This window comes from Tiliqua scincoides, chromosome 12 (genome assembly GCF_035046505.1).
Source record: "Tiliqua scincoides isolate rTilSci1 chromosome 12, rTilSci1.hap2, whole genome shotgun sequence".
In the NCBI taxonomy this organism is placed as follows: Eukaryota; Metazoa; Chordata; class Lepidosauria; order Squamata; family Scincidae; genus Tiliqua; species Tiliqua scincoides.
In genome coordinates this window covers 9,962,598-9,986,655 of record NC_089832.1, presented here as the reverse complement: position 1 = coordinate 9,986,655, position 24,058 = coordinate 9,962,598, and the positions used below count along the sequence as shown (strand labels likewise).

At 43.6% G+C, this 24,058-nt stretch overlaps 1 protein-coding gene and 1 pseudogene across 1 annotated transcript in view; one reads left to right on the top strand and one right to left on the bottom strand.

The window, feature by feature from the left end:
• The window catches only part of PCDH11X (protocadherin 11 X-linked), a 733,772-nt gene that overhangs the window by 376,750 nt on the left and 332,964 nt on the right, over positions 1-24,058 (bottom strand). Inside the window, exon 3 of the mRNA XM_066640189.1 lies at positions 22,968-23,039. Coding sequence (XP_066496286.1) covers positions 22,968-23,039 — 72 coding nt within the window. The remainder of the gene's footprint in view (positions 1-22,967; positions 23,040-24,058) is intronic.
• On the top strand, positions 2,010-2,126 carry LOC136663480 (5S ribosomal RNA; annotated as a pseudogene).

The window sequence follows — 24,058 nt, the reverse complement described above, 5'->3', positions numbered from 1 at the left end:
CAGTGATTCCTGAAGGCAGTCATAAGAACATAAGAACATAAGAACAGCCCCACTGGATCAGGCCATAGGCCCATCTAGTCCAGCTTCCTGTATCTCACAGCGGCCCACCAAATGCCCCAGGGAGCACACCAGATAACAAGAGACCTCATCCTGGTGCCCTCCCCTGCATCTGGCATTCTGACTTAACCCATTCCTAAAATCAGGAGGTTGCGCATACACATCATGGCTTGTACCCCATAATGGATTTTTCCTCCAGAAACTCGTCCAATCCCCTTTTAAAGGCGTCTAGGCTAGACGCCAGCACCACATCCTGTGGCAAGGAGTTCCACAGACCGACCACGCGCTGAGTAAAGAAATATTTTCTTTTGTCTGTCCTAACCCGCCCAACACTCAATTTTAGTGGATGTCCCCTGGTTCTGGTATTATGTGAGAGTGTAAAGAGCATCTCCCTATCCACTCTGTCCATCCCCTGCATAATTTTGTATGTCTCAATCATGTCCCCCCTCAAGCGTCTCTTTTCTAGGCTGAAGAGGCCCAAACGCCGTAGCCTTTCCTCATAAGGAAGGTGCCCCAGCCCCGTAATCATCTTAGTTGCTCTCTTTTGCACCTTTTCCATTTCCACTATGTCTTTTTTGAGATGCGGCGACCAGAACTGGACACAATACTCCAGGTGTGGCCTTACCATAGATTTGTACAACGGCATTATAATACTAACCGTTTTGTTCTCAATACCCTTCCTAATGATCCCAAGCATAGAATTGGCCTTCTTCACTGCTGCCGCACATTGGGTCGACACTTTCATCGACCTGTCCACCACCACCCCAAGATCTCTCTCCTGATCTGTCACAGACAGCTCAGAACCCATCAGCCTATATCTAAAGTGGGAAAGTCCACGAAAGCCTATACTGTATGGTTTGCTAAAAGCCTTGCCCATTGCTGGGCCATTTCCCTTGAGAGAGAATTCCATTACATTGAAGACAAGACACAAAGACCCTGCTACTTATGTGCTTTTTTATCATCACTGTTGTTTAATAGACAGACTAGGAAGTTGAAGTTGGATTCAGATCTTGAATAGGAACCACTCCCATATAATCACAAGTTAAATGGAGAAAAACAGCCTATTAAATAAAAAGGCACTACGTGCTATCTCAGCATGGGGGGAGAACTATTATGTAGTCCTCACACTGACTGAAAGCAATTCATCCCACCTTAAAGATATGGAATGGTAGGACAGCCTAGAGCAGGGCTGATTGTCCACGATTTCGAGCAAGCACTTCCTCATTAGAAACAATTCCTCTCTCCCTTCAAATACTTTGATTTACTTCCACTGCTCCAGCCCCAAGGTGTCACCCTACTAAAGCTTTTGAGCCCACCCACATCCTTCTTCCAGGAAAACAAAGCAAAGAGTAATGGAACAGCACAGTTTTCATTATGGTACTCTTTTTGGAAGCCAATCTTCCTATCTGGAGGATTCTATAGATCAATGATTTTCAACCTTTTTCATCTCATGGCACACTGACAAGGCGCTAAAATTGTCAAGGCACACCATCAGTTTTTTGACAGTTGACAAGGCACACCATACTGACACCAGGAGCTCGCATCTCCCAGTGGCCCTACTAACAAATGATCCTCCCCCAAACGCCCACAGCACACCTACAGACCATCCGCAGAACACCAGTGTGCCACTGCACAGTGGTTGAAAATGGCTGCTATAGATACTCCAACCCTTGAGAGAAGCACTGGGCAATACTTCTGTAAAGCCACCGGTTTGGCAAGGTGAGTATTTGGGTTGACTAACAGCCTGCATTTGTATATGGGGGAGTCCCAGGTAGGGATGTAAAGAACTCTATGTTAAGCTCAAAATCCTCCTTGGCCTTATAAATGCTTCTCTTCATAATTGGTGGCATGACCCAGAACGCCTACTGATGTTGCCTCAGGTATAGGCAGGCACCGCTTCTGCACTTACCAAAAAAGCAGCAGCTTACCAGCCTTCCTGCATGGTTTCTTCTCTTTGCAACTGTTACCCTGCACATGCCCGATCTCCTCTGATCTCGGAAGCTAAGCAGGGTCAGGCCTGGTTAGTACTTGGATGGGAGACCGCTTGGTAATACCGGGTGCTGTAGGCTTATACCATAGTCTTTCGAGACTGAAGGTTGCCAACCATTTCTCTTTCTTCACTTGCAGAAGTGCAGAACTTGTAGTTTGATTTAATGCAACCAAGCAAATAAACGGTCATATTCATTTGCAGGTCCCTGTAAATCAAACTGGATGTCCTCCACTTTCATGTTTGAAGAAACTGCCTGGGGAGCCACGGTAAGGAGGTGACCAATCCCCTTTCCGCTGCTTTGAGCAAACAGAAAGTGAGTAAGTGTAGATTGCATCTACAGCAGGCTAGAGGGAGGTGGTAGTAGCAGATTCGGGGTGAAAGGCACCTTGAATTCACTGCCCTCTCACACCCTGCAGTCTGCTGCTGATGGATCAGCCTGCCTAAAGGATGTGGTGCCCTTGCTCTTCATAACCATTTCCATTGGATTTATGCATTTAGCAGTTCCCAAATAGAAGAATGAAAAAATGGAGATTGGGATTTTTTTCCCCAATATACTTTTTTGTTTCATTAAAAGCAAATACAAAAAAATTAAGAAGTAAAGACATTGCAAGTTGTGTGGCAAGTGCAGCAATTTCAAACTACATTTCTTTGTTCTACTACAAAATCATATAAAAAATTAATTATCAAATCTTAAACAGTCTACACTTATTAAATAGTTCATTTTCAACACAAAAAGAAAAAATAAAATAAAAAAACACGTAAAAGTGAAACTCCCTATCTACTCATCAAAGTCATAATTTGGCCCATTTTTGAAGATTGGGATTTTTTGAGGGAATTTAGCCTGCAATCTTATACTCCTAAGAGTATACTCCACCAAATTTAATGGGGCTTCTGAGCTGATTAAATAAGATTGCATTGTTGGCTTTCATCAGGACAATGGTTTTGAACATGTACAGAATGTCTTCACAATAACCATAGCCCCAGCACCTTTCAATTGAGAAAATTTGTTTGGATGTCGACTTCTAAATCAGCTTGACCTCCCCCCCCCTCCCACAGCAGTATTACACTTTGTGACTTCATTTCCATAAACAAAAATCATTCTTAATGCAAATCTGGGGATATGAACATGTGAACAATGGGGAGGGGGAGAACTAGTTCACTCTAACATGTTCTTTGTGTGAACAATAAGCCTTATTGAGAATGCTCAATAAGCCTTATTGAGAACTAGCTGTTGAATAAAAAATGGTGAATAATAGCTTCTGAGGGGGTTGCTCTGAAACAGGACATACCCCCCCCCTTCCAATGGAGGGGAAACACTGCCCTCGCTTATAATTCACTTTGAATTGGTTTTGCTTGCCATCAAATTGGCTTTGCTTGCCATCCCTGCATTACAATCTCTGCACATGAACTGGAGGTTGTCCATGACTTTGTGTACCTTGGCTCAATGATCTCCAACACTCTTTCTCTCGATACCGAGCTAAACAAACGCATTGGTAAAGCAGCTACCACGTTTTCCAGACTCACAAAGAGAGTCTGGTCCAACAAGAAGCTGACGGAACATACCAAGATCCAGGTCTACAGAGCTTGCATCCTGAGTACACTTCTGTACTGCAGCGTGTCATGGACTCTTCGCTCACAACAGGAGAGGAGACTGAACGCTTTCCACATGCGCTGTCTCTGACGCATTCTCGGCATCACCTGGAAGGACAAAGTTCCTAACAACACAGTTCTGGAACGTGCTGGAATCCCTAGCATATATGCACTGCTGAAACAGAGGCGCCTGCATTGGCTCGGTCATGTTGTGAGAATGGATGATGGCCGGATCCCAAAGGATCTCCTCTATGGAGAACTCGTGCAAGGCAAGCGCCCTATAGGTAGACCACAGCTGCGATACAAGGACATCTGCAAGAGGGATCTGAAGGCCTTAGGAGTGGACCTCAACAAGTGGGAAACCCTGGCCTCTGAGCGGCCCGCTTGGAGGCAGGCTGTGCAGCATGGCCTTTCCCAGTTTGAAGAGACACTTGGCCAACAGGCTGAGGCAAAGAGGCAAAGAAGGAAGGCCCATAGCCAGGGAGACAGGCCAGGGACAGACTGCACTTACTCCCAGTGTGGAAGGGATTGTCACTCCCGAATAGGCCTTTTCAGCCACACTAGACGCTGTTCCAGAACCACCATTCAGAGAGCGATACCAGAGTCTTTCGAGACTGAAGGTTGCCAACAAACTAGCTTGCCATCAACAATATCCATAGCCACCAGTGTTGGCAATGTTGCATCACAACACCATCCTGTTCATGTGGTGACTCTTGATATCCAATGACAGACAGGATCTCTGATTGAATGTTGATCACTTAGAAGGATTATCTCAGAAAGATAACATACTAAACACACACTAACCAGTTTAAAAACAAAACAAAAATAAAGCAGTGGCCCTAGAAGCACTGTGAGCATGGCAACAAACAGAATGAACTTAGGAGAACATTCATGTACTTTAAAAGCCATTTCTGTCCAACATTGCTAATGCACAACTGGGGTCAAATGTGTACACCTGTGAACTGGGCAGAAATGGGTTAGGAAGTTTTCTTTTACTGGAAGTATTTTGGCATCTTTCCCTGTAGCAGAGAACAAAATCATAATGGCCAAATTTTCAGCAGTGTCTTGGTAGGAATAGTAAATACTAGGCTTCAGCAAACTGGGGGGGGGGAATGTTCACATGGCTTCAGGAGCTAAACACCACCACCAGTATAGGTTCACCTTTAACATACTAGTAATAACTGAGATATTGTTTCGGTGTTTAAACCGTTACTGCCATGATTGATATTGTTCTCTTTGCTCTCCGCCCTTCCCTCTTCCACCCCCAATTCTATTTAACATACATATTTTGCTCTTAGCCAAAAACAGGTTGACAACACATCTATCACTCTTAAATAGCCATTCTCAGAGGCTTTATTTTCCATACCTCCATTTATTTGCTCTTTTGCTTTGTATGTTTCCATGTAATGAATCTATCAGTTTCAGTTTTATTTTTTGCCCCTCAATCTGAATAGCATCCCATCAATTCTTCTGGCATTTGCTTAAACTTTGTACCAGTTTGGTTTTAGCCCATACTCCTAACAAGGTGAGGGGCGTGGCTGCGGTGGGGGAAAGAATAATGAAATCAGAAATTTCACTGTACAATCTTGAGCAGTGAATTGTGTGTTTACCACACATGCCGAGATTTTGAAGAGCTGACAGGAACACCCATCACAAGTCTGAGCTGGAAGCAAATGTAGATTACTCTGCGGCTGGCCAGAACTGTCATCGGACTGCTCCATCTTGTGGTCAGATCCATTTGATGAGATGTATGGCAAGTCTGTAGGATGTGAAACACTGAATAAAAATGGTTGCAAATGTCATTAAGGTCTGAACATCTATCTAGCCATGAGATGCGACAACCAGGTTAATGCTAGGCTGTGAAGCTGTCATGCCGTTGTTGAGGCCAGGACTGGCCACAGTGCAACACTCAACACAGAAGCGTAGCAAGGGTCTAGCTCAGGGTGTCAAACTCATTTCATATGAAGGGCCGAACAGCATTCACGGTGCCTGCTGAGGGCTGGAAGTGATGTCATTAGGCAGGAAATGATGTCATTAAACAGGTCATAACCAAAAATAAGCACCTTTTCTCACTTAGGAACTCATTAGCTGCAAATGACAGAAAAGAAAATACACAAATCTTGATCATATTTCAAGATATGAGAGAACCAAATTTTCATGTGGGCTGCACTTATAACAGTAATACCTCAGCACTGCTCAGCAGCTGAGTGCCTGAGGGCCAGATAAAAAGCTTCCATGGGCCGCATCTGGCCCCCGGGCCTTATGCTTGACACCCCTGGTCTAGCTAGAGTCAAAGACTCAGGATGGTCACAGGAAATGCAGCAGTCAGGACATGATCAGGCAAAGGAGTCTGCATGGCTACTTCAGCAAGTTGCACACACCTCAGGCTGTCTTAGAAGCAAAGGTTTTATAAGGCATAAGGGGAGGCAGTCAACTGACCACATCCAGGTTTAGTTAGCTGCCTACATCCAGCTTGGCAGTGCTCCCTTTCTCCATCCTATCTCCAGGAGACTGGTGATGGGCCAGAGCATGACGGACCCTGGAGATAAAGGGCAAGCTGCAGGGAGACCCAGTTCAAAACACACACACACACACACACACACACACACACACACACACACACACACACACACAACCCACCACCACCTTACAGAAGGTATCTGCAATTCTTTTCAAATTCTCTGCACACTGAAGGGTCAGATTGAGCCCCACCACTGCTTGAAGTACTGTGCAGATTGTGTGCCTGTTCCCTGAAATAAAACAGAGCTGTTTAGTTAACCCATTTTTGCCAGACCCACAGGTATACACATTTGGTCCCTGGCACAGAGGTAGGAGATGGAGAACTGGAACACATTTTGCTCACTTCAGGCTATGGCCAGCCTCAATTTTGAGCTTGTGTGAATGGCCCCTTACAAAGTCTACTTGCTACTCTCTTCAGTCATCACCCACCATGGCTTTCATCAAGCCCAGGATGGGGAGGATGAGAACCCCCAGCTAGTCACACATACCAGGTGCCAACACATTCAGTGCTTTTCTGCAAAGACAAGCGCCAAGCACACCAATGCCTCAGAGCAGCCATTTTCAACCAGTGTGCCATGGCAACTGGTGTGCTATGAGTGGTCCACAGGTGTGCCATGGGAATTGGGGGGGAGGTCATTTATTAGTAGGGCCAATGGAAATATGAGCCCCACACTGGCAGCATGGTGTGCCTTGTCAATTGTCAAAAACCTGAAGGTGTGCCTTGACAATTTTAGTGCCTTGTCAGTGTGCCATGAGCTGAAAAAGGTTGAAAATAGCTGCCTCCGAGCATGGCTGGCCAGTGCAGGCCTGATTGCCTGCCTTCGCACATTCAGACCTAACACCTGCATTGGGCTAGCATGGGCATGCAGTTCTCGTTTTCCCTCTGTCTCTCACTCCAGCCGAGATCAAGAGAGTCAGCAGCACAAGTTCTATAGGAAATGAATATGGGCCCAGATGCAGGCCTTGGTAAGGATCAGACAAAAATCACTAGAACTGGGATCTTCAGGGGCAGCATATCCTGAGTCAGTTATCTCCTTCATACCAGCTCCCTCTTTATCAGTGGGCTTATGCTTCCTATCACGAGTGGTTACCCAGGTGGGCATGATGGAAAGGCAACAGAGTGTTATGCTCCAGGCCACTGCAGGGAAAATAGAGACAAAACCTTCAATAGGTAATCAAAACCAAAAGGTAACCATTTAATAATAATAATAATAATAATAATAATAATAATAATAATAATAATAATAATAATACAGGTATTTATATACCGCCTTTCTTGGTCTTTGTTCAAGACTTTATTCAAGGCGGTTTACATAGGCAGGCGATTTAAATCCCCATAGGGATTTTTACAATTGAAAGAAGGTTCTGTCTTTCAAGAACCACAACATTCAAGATGTTTCTTTCTTGATCTGGTTTCACGTTCTGGCCTCCATCCTCCCACGCTCAGAGCAGATGGAATAACTCGGCTCAGCTTGTCAGCTGCTTCAAGGTCGCACGGTGTCGGTGGCCTCGAACTGGCGACCTTGTGGATATTATCTTCAGGCAAATGGAGGCTCTACCCTGTAGACCAGACCTCCTGCCCTTTTAGCCCTTTTAGCACTCCATGTTGGTAGAGGTCATTGTAAGCACAAAGAATCTTATTTTTGTGCTTTGAGAAAGGCCAATGTGCTCTACCGAATAATGTTTTCTTCCCAATACCAATTTAAAGCTTCCCCCCCTCCACTTATTTTTTTATGCTGCTCCCTCCCCTCCACCTTCTTATTTCAGGTCAAAATGACCCTACTACTCTTCATGATGCTTGGGGAAGCAAGAAGGAGATCAACCTGTTCAAGTAAACTGCCAACATGGAACTCTCCATGGACATGAGACTTAGGACCCACCAGGTGGGTCATGAGCCAATTTCAGGTGGGTCCCCATTCATTTAAATATTTTTATTTTTTAATAGACTTGATGCTACCCTGGTATGTAACCGCATTTGGGGAAGTGTTACAGATTTGTATTTTTAACAGGCTACTCTGTATATGCTTTCAACTATGACAGTCAATGGGGCTTACTCCTCAGTACGTGTGGGTAGGATTGCAGCCTAGGATTGTTAAATTTCTTCTGCTTGATGATGTCACTTCTAGTCAGGACATCACTTCTGGTTGGTCCAGACAGATTCTCATTCTAAAAAGTGGGTCCTGGTGTTTGAGAACCACTGATCTAGATGGACTGAGCACATATTCATGAAACTGTCCTCCGATGCATCCTCCTGTCCTGCAGGCTCTAGCTGATGGGACAGGACAGCAAGTTACCATTCTTATTTCAATGTTATAAGTGATCTGTGTATTTTTCACTTAACCTTGAGGGAAAGCACAGTGGCTCAAGAGTCGAGCAGCTGCTTTGCTTGCAAAAGGTCCCAGGTTCAATCCCTTGCATCTCAAAATAGGGAGAGGAAAACTTTTGTCTCAAATGCTGAAGAGCCTCTACCAATCAGTGTCAAAAATAATGAGCTTAATGAACAAATTTCTCTGTGTTCCTAAGGTAGATCTTCTCAGCTCTTCCCATAATCACTGTGCTATGCTATCCCCATTCTAAAAGATATCCTTACCACAGGTTCAAGTCTTAAAGGCCTGTTCTCCTAGATAAATAGTCAGTCACACACACACACACACACACACACACACACACACACACACACACTCTTTCCCAATTGCAAGCAACATTTATGTGCTGGTTTGTTATTTTGCAATTGTGAAGCCTTCTGAGTGAGCCAGTAAATCTTTTCATTGGGATAATAAGCCCCTTCTGAACCAACAATAGCCCACAAGCAGCATTCAAACTAGCAATATGAAAAGAAAACAGGGAATGCAATTAACCAGTTCCCCTTCCCTCATTGACTTGAGATGGGGAAGGGGGGAGGGAATCTCTAAAACCTGTCTGAACTCCTAAGGCATTAAAGAGCTGAGGAACTTTCTAAAAATGAATCCACCTTGATCACAGGTTAGAAACCCAACGTGTTCAAGTAACGATATAACAAATCTCATTTGAAATTGGCTCTGTCTTAATTATTCTAAAGAGGAAAACTGGATTACATTACCCTGAGCTCTTTAGTCTCCTGAAAATGACCCCCTGGAAACATTGGAGGTACCAAGGCCCTAGAGGTGACTTCAGGATTTCTTGCAGGTGCTGACAAAGTTTAAATTGTAATAGGTTTTTGCTGCCAGGGTCATTAATGGACTTTGAGTATTAATTAGTCACTTTGTTATGGAAGCTCACAGCAAAAAAATTTGAGAATGTCGTTGACTGAAAGGCAACATTTCTAACTTCAGCTGAATGGAGGAGGAGAAACTGAAAAGGAAGGAAAATAAATGTCTGCAGGATATTTAATTTCCTTGCCCACGCCATTGATCAGGCTTCATCGGCATTCTCTCCAATGGTATCCTCTCACTCACTTTTGGTTTCTCCAGTGGGCAAGAGTGTTCAACTCTCAGGCCTAAGTGGGTGAAGGCCAAGAGGATGAAGCAACTAAACAAGGTATGAAGCTGCCTTCTTCTGAATCAGACCACTGGCATCTAGAGATGCCAGGGACCGAACTATGACTTCATGAAGAAGTGGGTGCTCTAGCACTGGATCATGGATGTGTCTGATGAACATAGAAGTTGTCTTCTCCACACTCAAACTATTGGTCCATGTAGCTTAATAACAATGGCAGTGGCTCGGTTTTTGTTTTATTTATTTTTCTCCCTCTCTCTCCAGCCCTACAACAAAATGCTAAGGATTGAAACTGGGAGCTTCTGAAAGTGCTCTGTCATTGAGCTACAGTACTTCTCAAGGAAGAGGGAAGCAAGGCTAGGCGGCACTCTAGTGGATGTATAATCCAGGCTTCCTTAAGGAGGTGCAGGTAATTGCTCTGGGTTGCAAGCTCTCATTGCACCATAAACAACAGTAACAGAGGCTTTAGATGGATTTAGAGAGAAGAGGAAAAAAAATGCTGGTTCCTTGGTAAAACTTTCCCCCCTTGCCCCAGTTGAACAGAAAAACAAAATAGAGAACACAAATTTCACCACTATTGAAAGAACCCAAAGCTGTAAGCCTGGCTCTATCCAGCTGCAGGCTGTTTTGAATGTAGACAAATTGCCAGAGCTGATTTCCTCTACAAAAAACTGATTAGTGAACCCCCTGCGGATTCTTTAACTGTACCGTTGGCAGTCTAAGAGATTAGCGAAGCAATTCCCATCATCAAATTATTTACTGTTAAAATATTGGATTAAGGATGTTGTTATCCACTGCTCTGAGATTACAGCGTGATTTTGTACAGATGAGGAAAGGAGGAAAATAAAGTTACCCTCAATCACTGGTAATTAGGCTGGGACTTTTCTGCTATTTTGTCATCTCATTAAAAAAGAGAAAGAGAATGTCAACTTCCTAAAGATTCACTTGTGCCCTTTACAAAATCTCCTTCTAACTTTCTTGTCCAAGACAAGGGCTACACTGAGATGTACAAAATCCTCCTGAGAAATTTCAGTAATCCTATTAAAAATGTTAGCTTTTCTAAAAAAAAAAAAAAAAAAAGTCCTACAGGCTGCAATCCTAACCACACTTTCCTGAGAGTAAACCCCATTGAACAAAATAGAACTTACTTCTGAGTAGACCTGGTTAGTCTTGTGCCCACAGTTGTTTTGGCTGAGGCACACTCTCCCAGCAAACTCGTATTTGGGAAAATAACTCAATGGAAGTTTGAATGACTCCATTCGTGGAACATTCCTGGAATCTTATCGACATGTTTTCAAGCCCTTTGAATTGCTTACAGGTGCCTTTTTGACCAGGCAGGAATGTTTCACTTTGCCTCACATCTCCAAAATGCTGTCTTGAATCATGCCTACCACCCTGAAAGCTTTAACTCTAACCACAAACATAGGTTTTCTTTGCCTAAGTGCTCTTCAACCTTGGTGTCAAGATCCCAATGGGGTCATGAAGCCTCATTTGTGGGGTCGCAGCAACTTATGGGAATGAAAAGACAGAATGCGCAATTTGCTTTAGCCTCCCATACGGTGAGGGTTTTTGTTTGTTTTATTTTTGTGTATGTGCTATGAATATGTATGTATGTGCTATGAATATGTATGTGTTTATTCTATGCCAATAAAAGTCTAGTAAGTAACTTAAGGGAATGAAAAAGGTTGAGGACCACTGGAATAGAGCACCACCAGGAAGGGCATCTGCTGTACCTCTTCAGGTGCCAGGAGTTGTTTCCCTGTCCTGCTCAGGTTCTTAGCAATTGTGCTAAAACATCTTGCACTGGTGCTAGGTTTCATTAACTTTTTCCTGCTCTTTCCAGCACTGACATAAGGGCAACGCAGCTCTGAGCTAAGGGAACAAACATTCCCTCACTTTGAGGAGGCCTCTGTAAGTGACACCCAAGTGCAGGATGCAGCACATGTCCCATTGACACCGCTATGCCAGTGCTGGATTGCGCCCTAAATTTAAGTTGTGGGTCCCCAGTCTCATACAGTACTTTAGTTATTTATATATTGGGGTCACGGCATGATAAAGGTAGAAGACCACTGGCCTAAAATCTGCTTACATTTTCAGAAGCACTGTATTATTTTTCAAGTGTCCAATGGCTGACTCCTGCACAGAAACCTGGTTTCAGGACTAAGGGCCCAATCCTATCCAACTTCCAGTGCTGATGCAGCCGTACCAAGAGGGTGTGTGCTGCATCCTGTCATTGGGGGGGGGGCAGTCATGGAGGTCTCCTCAAAGTAAGGGAATATTTGTTCCCTTATCTTGGGACTGCATTGGGGCTGCACCACTGCTGGAAAATTGGATAGGATTGGACACTAAATCTGTTGTTCTAGGCTAGGGAAACACAGTTGAAGATGATGCACGATACCCCCCAAAAGCCTGCTTGCTTGGTCCTTCTGATTGAACCTCATTTGAGACTTTCCTTAAAGGCGACAAAAGGGGGGATCATTATCCCTTCTGATGCCATGAACCTGCTTTCCATCAGCGAAATGAGCACAGAGAGGAAGAAACTAGCGGGGGGGGGGGGGGGGACAAAGGTTTGAACGCAACAAGAAACCCTCCAGGCCCAGACCCTTAGAGACTGACACCTTGTGCCAGATTCCACCAAGAATCTGGGAACTCGAGAGTGACTCACACTTGAGATGCAAAAATGTGTGATTTTTGCTGACTCTGTGACTTGTGAGTCAGCGCATGGAAGACTCTGAAAAAGACTAGAGTCAGGGCTCCCCTGACTCAGCACTTGTCCCCATGCATGCTGACTCAAGTCTGCTTATGTCTGAGGGTGCTTGCTTGCTGTTTTCACGGCGTGAAAAATCTCATGGGGCCAGCATTCCAACTGGGTGAACAGCAGGGAGTTCCAGCCATGAGGCAGGGAAGGGTTAAATGCTTCCTTTTCCAGTTCAGTGTGAGGCAGGAGTTGGCTTTTTTTGCCATCTCTGATAGGAAGGATGATACCGATTATCACTGGACAAAGGATGGGCATTCTCATATTGTCTTTGGCAGAGGGAGGGCAGGAAGAGGAGCTAAGGGCATTCTTACAATTGGCTGCATAAGCTCAGGAGGGAGAAGAAAGGAGGAGGAGAAAGGGGAGGAGGTTTGTAGCACCAATCACGCTTTCCACTGCATGGCTGGCTGCTGTAAACTGAGCTCCATTGTTACTTGGAAGGGGGAAGCCTCACTGAATGAGTGGCTGTAGTGGGACTATTTCTGAGTCGAGCTGCCAAGGATCAGGTCGTCCTGGTAAGCCTTACAGCTGCTGCACGTGACCCTCCTTCTTCTTGCTGCTTCTGTCTCAGCTCTCTCGCTGTTGCTCCCACCCCTCCAGCCCTCTTTACAGATAGGTGGGGACATCAGGGGAGTGTTTAAAGTCAACTGCCACACACACACACACACACACAAAGCCCAGCAGCAGCCCCATTTTTTCTATGAAGCCAAAGCAGGCTTTTTAAATGGGAACAGCAACTCGACAAGGACTAAAGGGCGAGTTGACGACTTGGAAAGTGCCCCCCTTATGATTCATTTTCCAGTATAATTGCGGGGGACAGTGACTCGGTGACTCGACTTGAGTCAAGTCATGCTGGGTTTTCCCATCCCTGTTATATACCTATTCAATTGGGAACAAAATGCACCCAGCTTTGTCTGCTATATGACTTTTCCCACCCAATAACTGCACATATCACTCAGTCTGGCACCCTCCGCAAAGGCTGATACCCCCAGGCTTGTGAACCACTACTCTAAGTGTGCCCTCTTGCATCTTACTGTGCTAACTAGTCTATCACTTAAGGTGTGGCAGATGCCACTGTATTCGACATTTAAGCCCAACCTATAAAGCATTCTCGGATGTACACCAGCTGGTTAAATGAGCTTTTAATCACTGGACAATGAAGAATGCTAAGAAAGGATCTTATTGAAAGTGTTTTATGAATAGCCTATCCTGACCTTCGGGGTCATCTGTGTCTTGGCTTGAGAGCAAGGGGAGGGTTGGTGGATATATGGTAGCTGACAAGAGAGGCCATATATTATTGCATCTATTGAACTGAGTTCTCCCAAATGGAAAAGCCAATTTTGTTTGATGTATATTTATTCCAGTGCCCTGTCGATAGGAAGTGTGTTCAAGTAGCTTGAAAGGCAAGGACGTGGTCACCATAAATTACCACTGCAGCCCCTGGTCTTTACCCTCCCCAGTACTTCTGTAATACATCCAGCCATCTTTGAAACTGAGCTGCTTTTTTAATACAAATATATGGAAGGACATCCAGAATATTCAGTAGAAAGGAGCATGCCACAACTGATGCCATGATATATGGATGCATGTGGGTGGGGGGCAATAAGCTGATGGTATGGCAACTACTGCAACTGCAGAAGTTCCAAATAACCTGATATTTTATAGGGATGCAGTGAAATTAGACTTCAAGTGGACACTTTGAAACATCCCCCCCCCCCAAATCAGGGGATTATTTTCCCAGCGGGTCCTTTGGTCTTCCCTGAGCTGCTTGTCACTTGCAGTCTAGAGTCCACCTCAAATGTTACCCAGAATATAATGGTAGGCACCATTCCATAGTTGATCCCACATGACTACTGGTAACACCTGCAAATACCAGGTGTTGGATATGGTAGGTCACCAAATTGGTAGTTTATCACCAACCTACATGATATTGTATCAAGTAACATAAACAAACAGGTGGTTTCAAATCCCAGTAAGCTTATATTCAAGTCAGGGGGATGCAATCCTTTTTGGAACAACTGAGAACCATGGTCAAATGGAGCACTGAAATTAATGGGCTGGGGGCTGAATGGCATGAATAGGTACATAAAATGGGGTTGCTTTTTCAATTTATACATATTTCTGTTCATTGTTTCATTTAAATACCTTTACAAGCAGTTTTTGTAGTTGCCTCTGTCACTTATGGCTTAAACTCCACTGCACAGCCACCTCCTGCCATTGACCATTTTTTTCATCCACATGATTCCAAGATGCAGCAGTGCTCCAGGGTGATGTGGGCAACACAAGTAGCTGCTGCCATGAATGCTGCATGATGGACACATTATTTTTCTACTCACACTGCCCCAGGACAATGCTGTTGGGATATGTTGTTATGTGAAAATCCCCTTTTTCCTTTTAAGTTGTGGTTTTATATCTGGTTATGTTTCAAAAACATCATGCAGGCCACATTTCCCCCAGCACATGTTTCCAAGAGACCCTGGTAAAGCTACAACACAATTTCCACCTTTCTAGGCAATGTATTGTTTTAACTAAATCACTGTATGTAGATTTGAAGAGCCAGCTACCCCCTCCCCCAGGAGGCCAGTCATGGCTGATACCCGGTCATCCTGTTTTTCTTGCATGCTCCACGTGTCCCATTGTGTATAGTGAGCATGCGCATCCAGGACAGCTCTAGGCCACATCCGGGTCATTCGGGTCAGCAAAAACCCTTTTAAGAGAAGGCTGGCACATGCTAGCTCTCTCTGACTGTCCCTCCAAGGCAGAGGTCCTCCTTCCTGGACTTCCCCCCCCCCCCCATCCATCTGCTCCTCAGGACAGGTAACTATATCTTGCGTCTGGAACCTTTTCCCTTCTCCCCCCCCTTTTTCTCCCCTTCTCTACCCATCTTTAGTCAGCAACTGGGTTGGCAGATCAGGGACCCCTAAAATCCTTCCCTAAAATCTTTCCCTTTTCCTGATCTCCTCGGATGCACCAAATACTGCTCAAATGCAACCGCCATAAGCTAGGTACACTAGACTAGAAAGATACACTAGACAAGTACTAGAAACATATACTTATCAATTTTCCATGTGCATTATGTTTACCTGTGTGTTTTTGTAATAAAAATATAATCTTTGGTTGAAAGTTATCTTTCTCCCAGTCTCTTTTCAAGCTAAAAAGTAATTTATTTGCATTACGCTGTCTTGTTATCTAGCCTGCGATCCTGAAGTTTCCAAAAGGGTAATATAATAATTCCCCTTAAAACATAACAGTCCTTTTTGGTAACAATGTGAGTTAACAAATTGTCCAATTTCAGGATGAAACAATATGTGGACCTCCTGTCTTTGCCAACACAGGCAGTGCTGAAAATTGCTTGGGCAAGTAAGCAACAAAGTGACACAACCAACAACAAACAAACAAAAACGGGAGGGGCGGTTGAATCAGAACCTAATAGATGGACTGGGCCCAATATGAACAAGAAAAGAACCCTCAAAATAAATTAGACTTTTGAAACAGTCATAATTATTATTGTAGATCGCAAGCCATCATTAGATGGCAAAGAGGTTTTCACTGCATGCCACAAAAACACACATCTTTCATTTTACACTTCCAACATGGTGCTTATTGGAAGGGGGACTCTCTCTTTGTCCTCTCCCTTGCTCTTGTTGAATCAGAGGTCTGATCTGACAGCTTTTGATCACTGAAGCCAAGACACAACTGTGGAAAATTGAATTGAAAAGAGATCACTCCCCAAGCTGAAATAACCATAGACAGGCTCAGAAAGAAGTCAAGCTAACTGATCTCTGTTAACATTGAAACCGTTTATGGGTCTTCTTAACTAGAAAGTGGAAGCAGCTTTGCCAAACCCTGACATAATCTACCAGCCACCGGCTTAATTCAGAGCAGTGGGACAAATAACTGAAACAATGAGCATTTTTTAAATATCATACACATACATACATAAGACCTTTATTGGCATAGATAATGGAAATACAAAACAACAACCGAACATTAAACATTCAAAACACACACACAATAAAATAAAACACTCGTAATCATCCAATACCCCCTCCCCCCATTCACCATAATATAGCGGAAGACCCAGAATTCCGTCCTGCCAGAATCCCAGAAACAAAGTTGGCAACCTTGTCAAGAGGGTCAGTTTCCTCTATGGAAAGAAGAGTTTGTAATTTAAATGAATCCTCCCAGCCCTGCATTTTGTTCAGCAGTGGAGCCAGATAGATCTTACGAAGGGTATCATGGAGTGGGCAGTAAAAAAATATATGATGTAATGTCTCCACACAATTCCTGTCACAGGTACCAGCCACCGGCTTAATTCAGAGCAGTGGGACAAATAACTGAAACAATCAGCATTTTTAAAATATCTAAATACAGCCTGTATGTCTCAAATTCATCCTAATACATTGACACTACTAGCACTAATATCTATTGGCCAAATAGCTATTTGGGGAGCACAGGTCAGGCCCTCAGGCTGGGGCGTTGTGACACCCTAGTTTGAGAAGCCCTACCAAATAGCATTCATTGCCTTCATGGGCCTCCTTACCCAGAGCCTTGATAGAAGCAGCCCTGTTGCTGTGTGAGTCCAATTATCACGTCGGCCAAATAAAAAGCTTACACGGGCTGTATCCAGCCCATGGGCCTTATGTTTTGACACACCTGAACTAGACCTTTATTATTACAGACAGCTCTTGAGGATGTGTGAGATATCAGGACAATACCCAATTGTTTAAAGTTGGACTGCCCTGGGTTAAACCATAGCAAAGATGCCCAGCCCTTGTAAGGCCAGAGAAATTCAGAGTTCTGTGTCCTGGTGACAGAGGGGACAACACTTTACTACTTCAGTGATTTCAAGATACAAAGGTCTTTACAGTTATGCCCGAACTAGTTCCAATAATCTGACACAAATTCTTGTACAGTTTATTTCTCCCAGATGTTCCTTTTTTAAAAAAAGAATTAAATAAATGTGATAGTTCCAAAGTATCTGAATGCATCCCCAAGCCTGGTAGATGCAAAGGATTTTTAGATTCATTCTAATTTCCTAGCCATGGCTGTAATATTGCATCATTAAAGGAGGTAGCAAATTACAGAAGGGGGGATTTAAAAAATAGTAAACATGTGCGTATGCTAGCGTTCCTGAAAGACGATTCAATTTCAAACTTACCGGCTCATTGGTCTCCTTATAGCACTGGCATTTGTAAAAAGGACGGGCCAGGGAAAACACAAGCCATGATTGAGCAGGAAACAACAAAACACACCACCAAGAGCAATAATTCTTGGCAAACCCACACCTGATGCACAAGGTTAACCATAACAACAATATTTTCCCCAAATGTCAACTTCAACTTCAGCCCAGGCACTTTCCCATGTACCAATATAGTTTACAAGCCACTCTCATTGCTCAGTTCAAATTGCAAAATATGTACAAGTAGACAGGGACATTTGCCTGTACTGATCTGCTAGATACATTTATGGAATGTAATTGACAGTTCAGTAGCCCACATTTGTGACCCACAGCTCAAGACCCCAACATGCACTGACAAGTTTTTGGCAAAGTGCAAGTGGAACATGAAACATTTGACAAAAAACAGCTCAATATACCTACATTCATTGTTTTGTTTTTTTAAATCACCAACTTGTGTCAAGTTAAACCCAATTGTCTTGATGAATCCACACTTTGAATTCCCTTAAACCAAAGCTGCACAAACAGCGGATCTGGGATTCACATGGATGCATCTGCGCAGTGAGCAGACTTTTGGTTCCATGTGGCACTGAGAGAAGTCCTCCTCTTCCAGGTGACAGAGACGCTCTGGGCCGTCTCGTCTGCCTGATGTCCTATTGCACGGCCTTCTGGGACACCAGGCAGACAACACAACTGTGTTCCTGTGTGGAACAACACCAGTGTGTTCCTGTCCTCTGAAAGAGGAGAACTTCGTGCAGCAGGTTGCTTGGATGTGGTCCAAATGGGGACCACATTCCAGGTGCGCAGCAGGGACAGGTTTGAACGCCACTGCCTTAAACCATGGCATCACCACATCTCAGAGTCTATGTAGTCTATGTAGTCAGGATCACCTACAAAAACCAAGTGGTCATTTTTAAACCATGTATTAGCCATTTCAGCTTTCATCAAAGATGGGTACCATGCTCATTTTGAGGGCAACTTCCCATCATAATGGTTTAAGTTTACATTATGGAGGATACATAGCTGGTCAATTGGGAACCGAGCCCATAATGCATTAACTAGCAGTGCACAATTGTATGTTGAAGGGAAAGGCCAGTAAATGTTGAACAACCACCATAATGTCCCCAAACAAGCAATTATGTGTTTGCCAAGATGATGGCATCACATGATGTGGCACTTACTACAGAATGAGTGGAACCAAGCTGGTTCTCTGTGCACCACTGCCAATAGTCTGAATCCACCGACTGTCCTACCTAAATGTGCTTGGACCTGTGGTTGTTGATTATTAGTACATCTGCTTGAAAACTCTCCTATAATGAGAGATGAGGTGGTGAATGTGATGGGCCATAAGGGAGGGAAGAACAGGTATTGAGCTTCTTTCTAGCTTTGATAGGTGTCATATTTCCCCTACCAATGCTTTGTTTAGGTTCAAGCGGAGAAAACAGCTTGTCAAAGGCTCCTCTACAACTAAATTGGTGCACACCAAACAGGGCTATAACACACATGTGTTGGTCTGTGCACATGTACTGTTCAAATGTATTTTCCATACCTGCACAGCAGTGCACATGATCTAAGTTTTCAAGAGGCCAATCCCCAGTGGGAGAGAGAAGGGACATGAAAAGCCAAAGGCAGAGAATGCAATTTCACATACATTGAGTGGGATAGAACCTGCTTCCCTATGGTGGGTTCCTGTAGAGCTTTGGCATGCACGACTACACCACAACAAAATTTGACCTTAAAACACCTCTGTCTCCAATTTTGTCCACCCCAGTTCACGGCAGCACAAATGGCAGAGCAATTTCAGCAATTTTGTTAGGAAGATGAGAAATTTCTCAACCTTTAGACAGTTCTCATTTCTTCTCAGACCTACTCAAACCTACTCAGAGTTACATTGTGTCATGACGTAGAGGCCTTTAAAATCTGAGATGAATTTTGAACTTGGGGGGGAGGAACCATGGCAGTTAGTGGAACCTGGGCACCAAGAAGAGGTGAAAGAAAGAAAGAAAGAAAGAAAGAAAGAAAGAAAGAAAGAAAGAAAGAAAGAAAGAAAGAAAGAAAGAAAGAAAGAAAGAAAGAAAGAAAGAAAGAAAGAAAGAAAGAAAGAAAGAAAGAAAGAAAGAAAGAAAGAAAGAAAGAGTTCTTAATTGGTGATGCCAGGTGCCACAATATTACATTTGGTCAAAAGGCTAGCACAAAACAAAAGCAAAAGCCATTGTGGGCTATGGCAACAGGTTCTGAAAGCACTTTCAGAGGCACCATCAAAGAAGGGTGAGAGTGCCATGAATTGTGATTAGCCATTAGCAAACAGGTCTACCAACACTAGTCATCATTAAAAGTGTTAACTCATAGCCTTTGTGTGGACAGGAACATTCTTGGTGCAAGCTCTAGTCTTCGGAAGTATCTTCACTTAGTAGAAGAAAGTCAGCAGGGCAGCAAAAAACCCCAGCTGTATAAGTTGTCAACGAGAACTCTAGGCTAAATCTAGATTTGAAAATAATGAAAATAATAATAAAAATCCACAGGGCCTGCCAAAATAGCAAAGGTATTATAATTAAAATGCAAAAGATGTTGTCAATTTTCCTCCCACATACAAGACAATGTGAAAACAGTCATCAGCTATAAAATACAGATTTTGGTGTAAAACACAAAGCAGTGCCAAGTACTTGGAGCCTCATTTTTATAACACATTATATTATCTTCAAGTTAAATGTTGTGCATCGATGTCCTCCATCAGTTTCCCCATCTCTTGGGTTGAACAAGTGTAATTACCTCACTGGTGGATCAAAAACTGGTGGACCTTTAAATGCTCAACTCATAAGCCTTCACTCTTTAAGCCGTCATCCTGCGGACTTAAATAGAATTCCATCCCCAGAGTTAATGAGCTGCTCGTAATTTCCAGAGGCAGTCACTTAATTTGTCCTTTTTCGTTTTGTCACTTGTTATAGGCTTTGCACCACTGCCTTGAGTACAGAGTATGGGCCACTTCACATGACCACCCACCATGGGTCTGAAGCTGACCTCCCCATTCCATGCACACAGACATGAAAACACAGCCGTGACAAAATGATGGAAAGAAGGACAAAACACACACATGACCCAATGAATGACTGAACAGAGCAAACCCATTCATCATTACTACTGTGACATCCAGGCTCTGGCAAATAAACATTTCTCTGGCTACTATCAACAGAGGTATTGAAAAACAAAAACAAATTGTTACCCCCTGCTATGGCCAAAGAGTGGACCTGAATATATTATATTCATATTTGCTATAACAGGCTAATAATACTCTCACACTGCAATCCTATTCACACTTACTTGGGAGTAAAGCCCCCTTGAACTCAGTGGCACTTACACACACTCACACGTATCTATATATCTACTCAGAAGTGTGTGTGTGTGTGTGTGTGTGTGTGTGTGTGTGTGTGAGAGAGAGAGAGAGAGAGAGAGAGAGAGTGAATGAATGAATGAATGAATGAATAGGATTGCACTGTCAGCCTGTCATCCCAATTTATCTACCCCCCTCCACCTGAACCCTAGATTGGAAAAGGAAGAGGACAATGGAGTGAAAGATTAAATGTGGAGGAGAAGAGAGTGCTGGACTAGAGTGCTTTTTTATTATTAATTATTATTATTATTAACAGTATTTATATACCGCTTTTCAACTAAAAGTCCACAAAGCAGTTTACAAAGAAAAATCAAATAACTAATGGCTCCCTGTCCCAAAAGGGCTCACAATCTAAAAAGATGCAAAAGAACACTAGCAAACAGCCACTATAAAAGACACTGCTGGGGTGAGGTGGGCTAGTTACTCTCCCCCTGCTAAAAAGAGGAGCACCCACTTGAAAGGGTGCCTCTTACCCAGTTAGCAGGGGTAACTCAGCACTCTAGATCAGCACTTTAGATCAGGGGTCTGCAAACCCCGGCCTGGGGGTCAGATGCTGCCTATGGTGAGCCTCTATCCAGCCCGCGGCCAGCCTCTTGTCCCCTGAAAGCCACTGGCCCACTTTGCCGAACATGACTGGAGCTGTGCTCTGGTTGCATCTGGAGGGTGTTCTAAGGGCCAGAGAGGTTGAATGAATGAGCCCATTCACTCATTTATTCACACATATAAGTTTCATCTCTAATTTATTTATATAAATTTTATATTAAAAAAATTTCGGCCCTCAAAACGGTGCCAGACATTTGATGGGGCCCTCTGGCCAAAGAGTTTGGAGACCCCTGCTCTAGATCACTACTCTCATCCCCACCACTCTTCTTCTACATTCATTTTCTGAATTCAGGACATGGGTGGAAGAGCAGCAGAGGTCTGACAATAGGAACCCCCCCCCCCCAATATCCTCAGGTCCCATTTCCATGGTTTGCAAACACTTTGGAAGAGAAAGCAGACAGCAAGAACTCTAGACTTGTAGCTGCTAGAGGAATGCTAGAGGAGACTAAGAAGGAGTGAACAGACAAAGCACGTAGACAGTAAGAATGTTCAACTCAGCTTCCTTTTAGCATTATTGCTGTTGCCTCTTCTAGCGTTCCTCTAGCACAGCCATTTTCAATCACTGTGCAGTGGCACACTGGTGTGCCGCGAATGGTCTGCAAGTGTGCCATGGGAGTTTGGGGGAGAGTTATTTATTAGTAGGGCCATTGAGGAATGTGAGCCCCCACCAACAGCCCCCACCAACAGCCCCCACCAACAAGACCATGGTATGTCTTGTCAACTGTCAAAAAACCAACAATGTGTCTTAACCATTTTAGTACCTTATCACCAGTGTGCTGTGAGATGAAAAAGATTGAAAATCTCTGCTCGAGCAGCTAAGAGTCTAGTGTTGTCACTGTCTGCGCCCTTTTAGGCAAAGCTTCCTTTTGCAAAGCATTTGCAAACTGCTATCTGCTTCCTGTTAGCATCATGCTAAGTAGGTACTGTATAGGGTTTCCTGCCATCCACTGTAGCAGCAGGAATGTATCCCCTGTGGACACGTGTGTGTGTGTGTGTGTGTGTGTGTCTGTGTCTGTGTGTCTGTGTCTGTGTCTGTGTCTGTACTACCAGGTAAGGAAATCTGGCATTTGGTGTGACCCTTCAGGCTTCCGAACATCTTACTCCAGCCTTGAAGTGATAACAGCCTGAAGCAATTTTACCCCAGTCTTCTGCTTGCATAGACCACCGGCCAAAGTCCAAGTGTAAACTCATCTGAATTGCAGAACAGACTGCCACTTTTCTAGGACAGTCTTCTAGGAAGTAGACGGATCTCTCAGAACAATTTAAGATGCCTCTGAAAATCATGTAATTTTTATGCATGTCCCAAGAAAAGGGCCTAAAGCAAATGTCCATGAAGTACAATGTGCAACAGAGTTACCCAATGTTACTCATATATAAAGGAAAGAAACTAATCACTAATGCTGTCTCTTACCTGTGGCTGAGTCCATGATTCTAAACTTGTCTCTTTTAATGGTGTCTGTGGTCTTCCCACTTCTTTTGAATGCTTTAAAAAAAAGGAAGAGAAATGCAACTGGTTAGTTAGTTCTCAGACAATTTTGGCATGAAATTGTGAAAACAAAAACTGGATTATGCAGTGTTAATATTCGTTCAGTAAAACAATCAGGGACTGACACATCTATTATTTGTTTCGGTATGGAAAGAATCCAGGGCTAGAAAAGTATTTGGAGATGTCTGAGATAATCTGGGAGATATAGATTGTTCCCTGGTGCAAGCCTTCTGTTACCCTGGCTTGAGTACATTGCCAGTGCTGCCAGTGTTATGTAGAAGGAAAGGGCATTCTCTTTTCCTTAAAACAGCACTTAAACAATTGTTACTACCCCCCCCTCCCCACAAAAAGAAATGTAGGTACCAGAAACATCATGTCATTAATGAGAGCTTATTCAAATAGTAATTTGATGCTCACTCCTCTACAGGGAAAAAAAAATGGGGGGGGGGTGGAACCTAGAAGGTGGAAGGCCCACACAGTCTCTGGTATGACAGACCACTGGACACGGCTAGAGGATGAAAAACTTTCTGAAACTTTTAATGCAGGTAAATACAGGTAAATGCAGGTAATGCAGGTAATGCAGGTCAAAGAAGAGACATTTTTCCTCAAATCCAATGTCATGCTTCATTTGGGGCCAACCAAAAAGAATGCATAGAAAAGCAAACTTTCACATTGTACAGAACTCTCCAGCAGGTAGATAGATGGTAAGCAAACAAACAATTGGGAAGGGGGAGGAACATGTTCCAGTGATCTGCCCAGTGATCTGCTGGAAGGGTTGAGATGGTTTTCTGCAGCCTCTGAAAGGTGTGAGTTGGTGCCAACTCTCTTTAAATCTCCTTGTGAAAAAAAAAAAAAGTTGCATTTTGCTAAAGATGTATAGTCTTATGGACCTTTTAAGTTAAATAATTCTTGTGCCCTGGCTGATCCCCAAATAACTAAAGAAAAAAATATGTCTATGCTTGCATAAATTAACAGTAGTCTCGAAAGCATCTCTTTTGCTGAGGCAGCCCAACCCT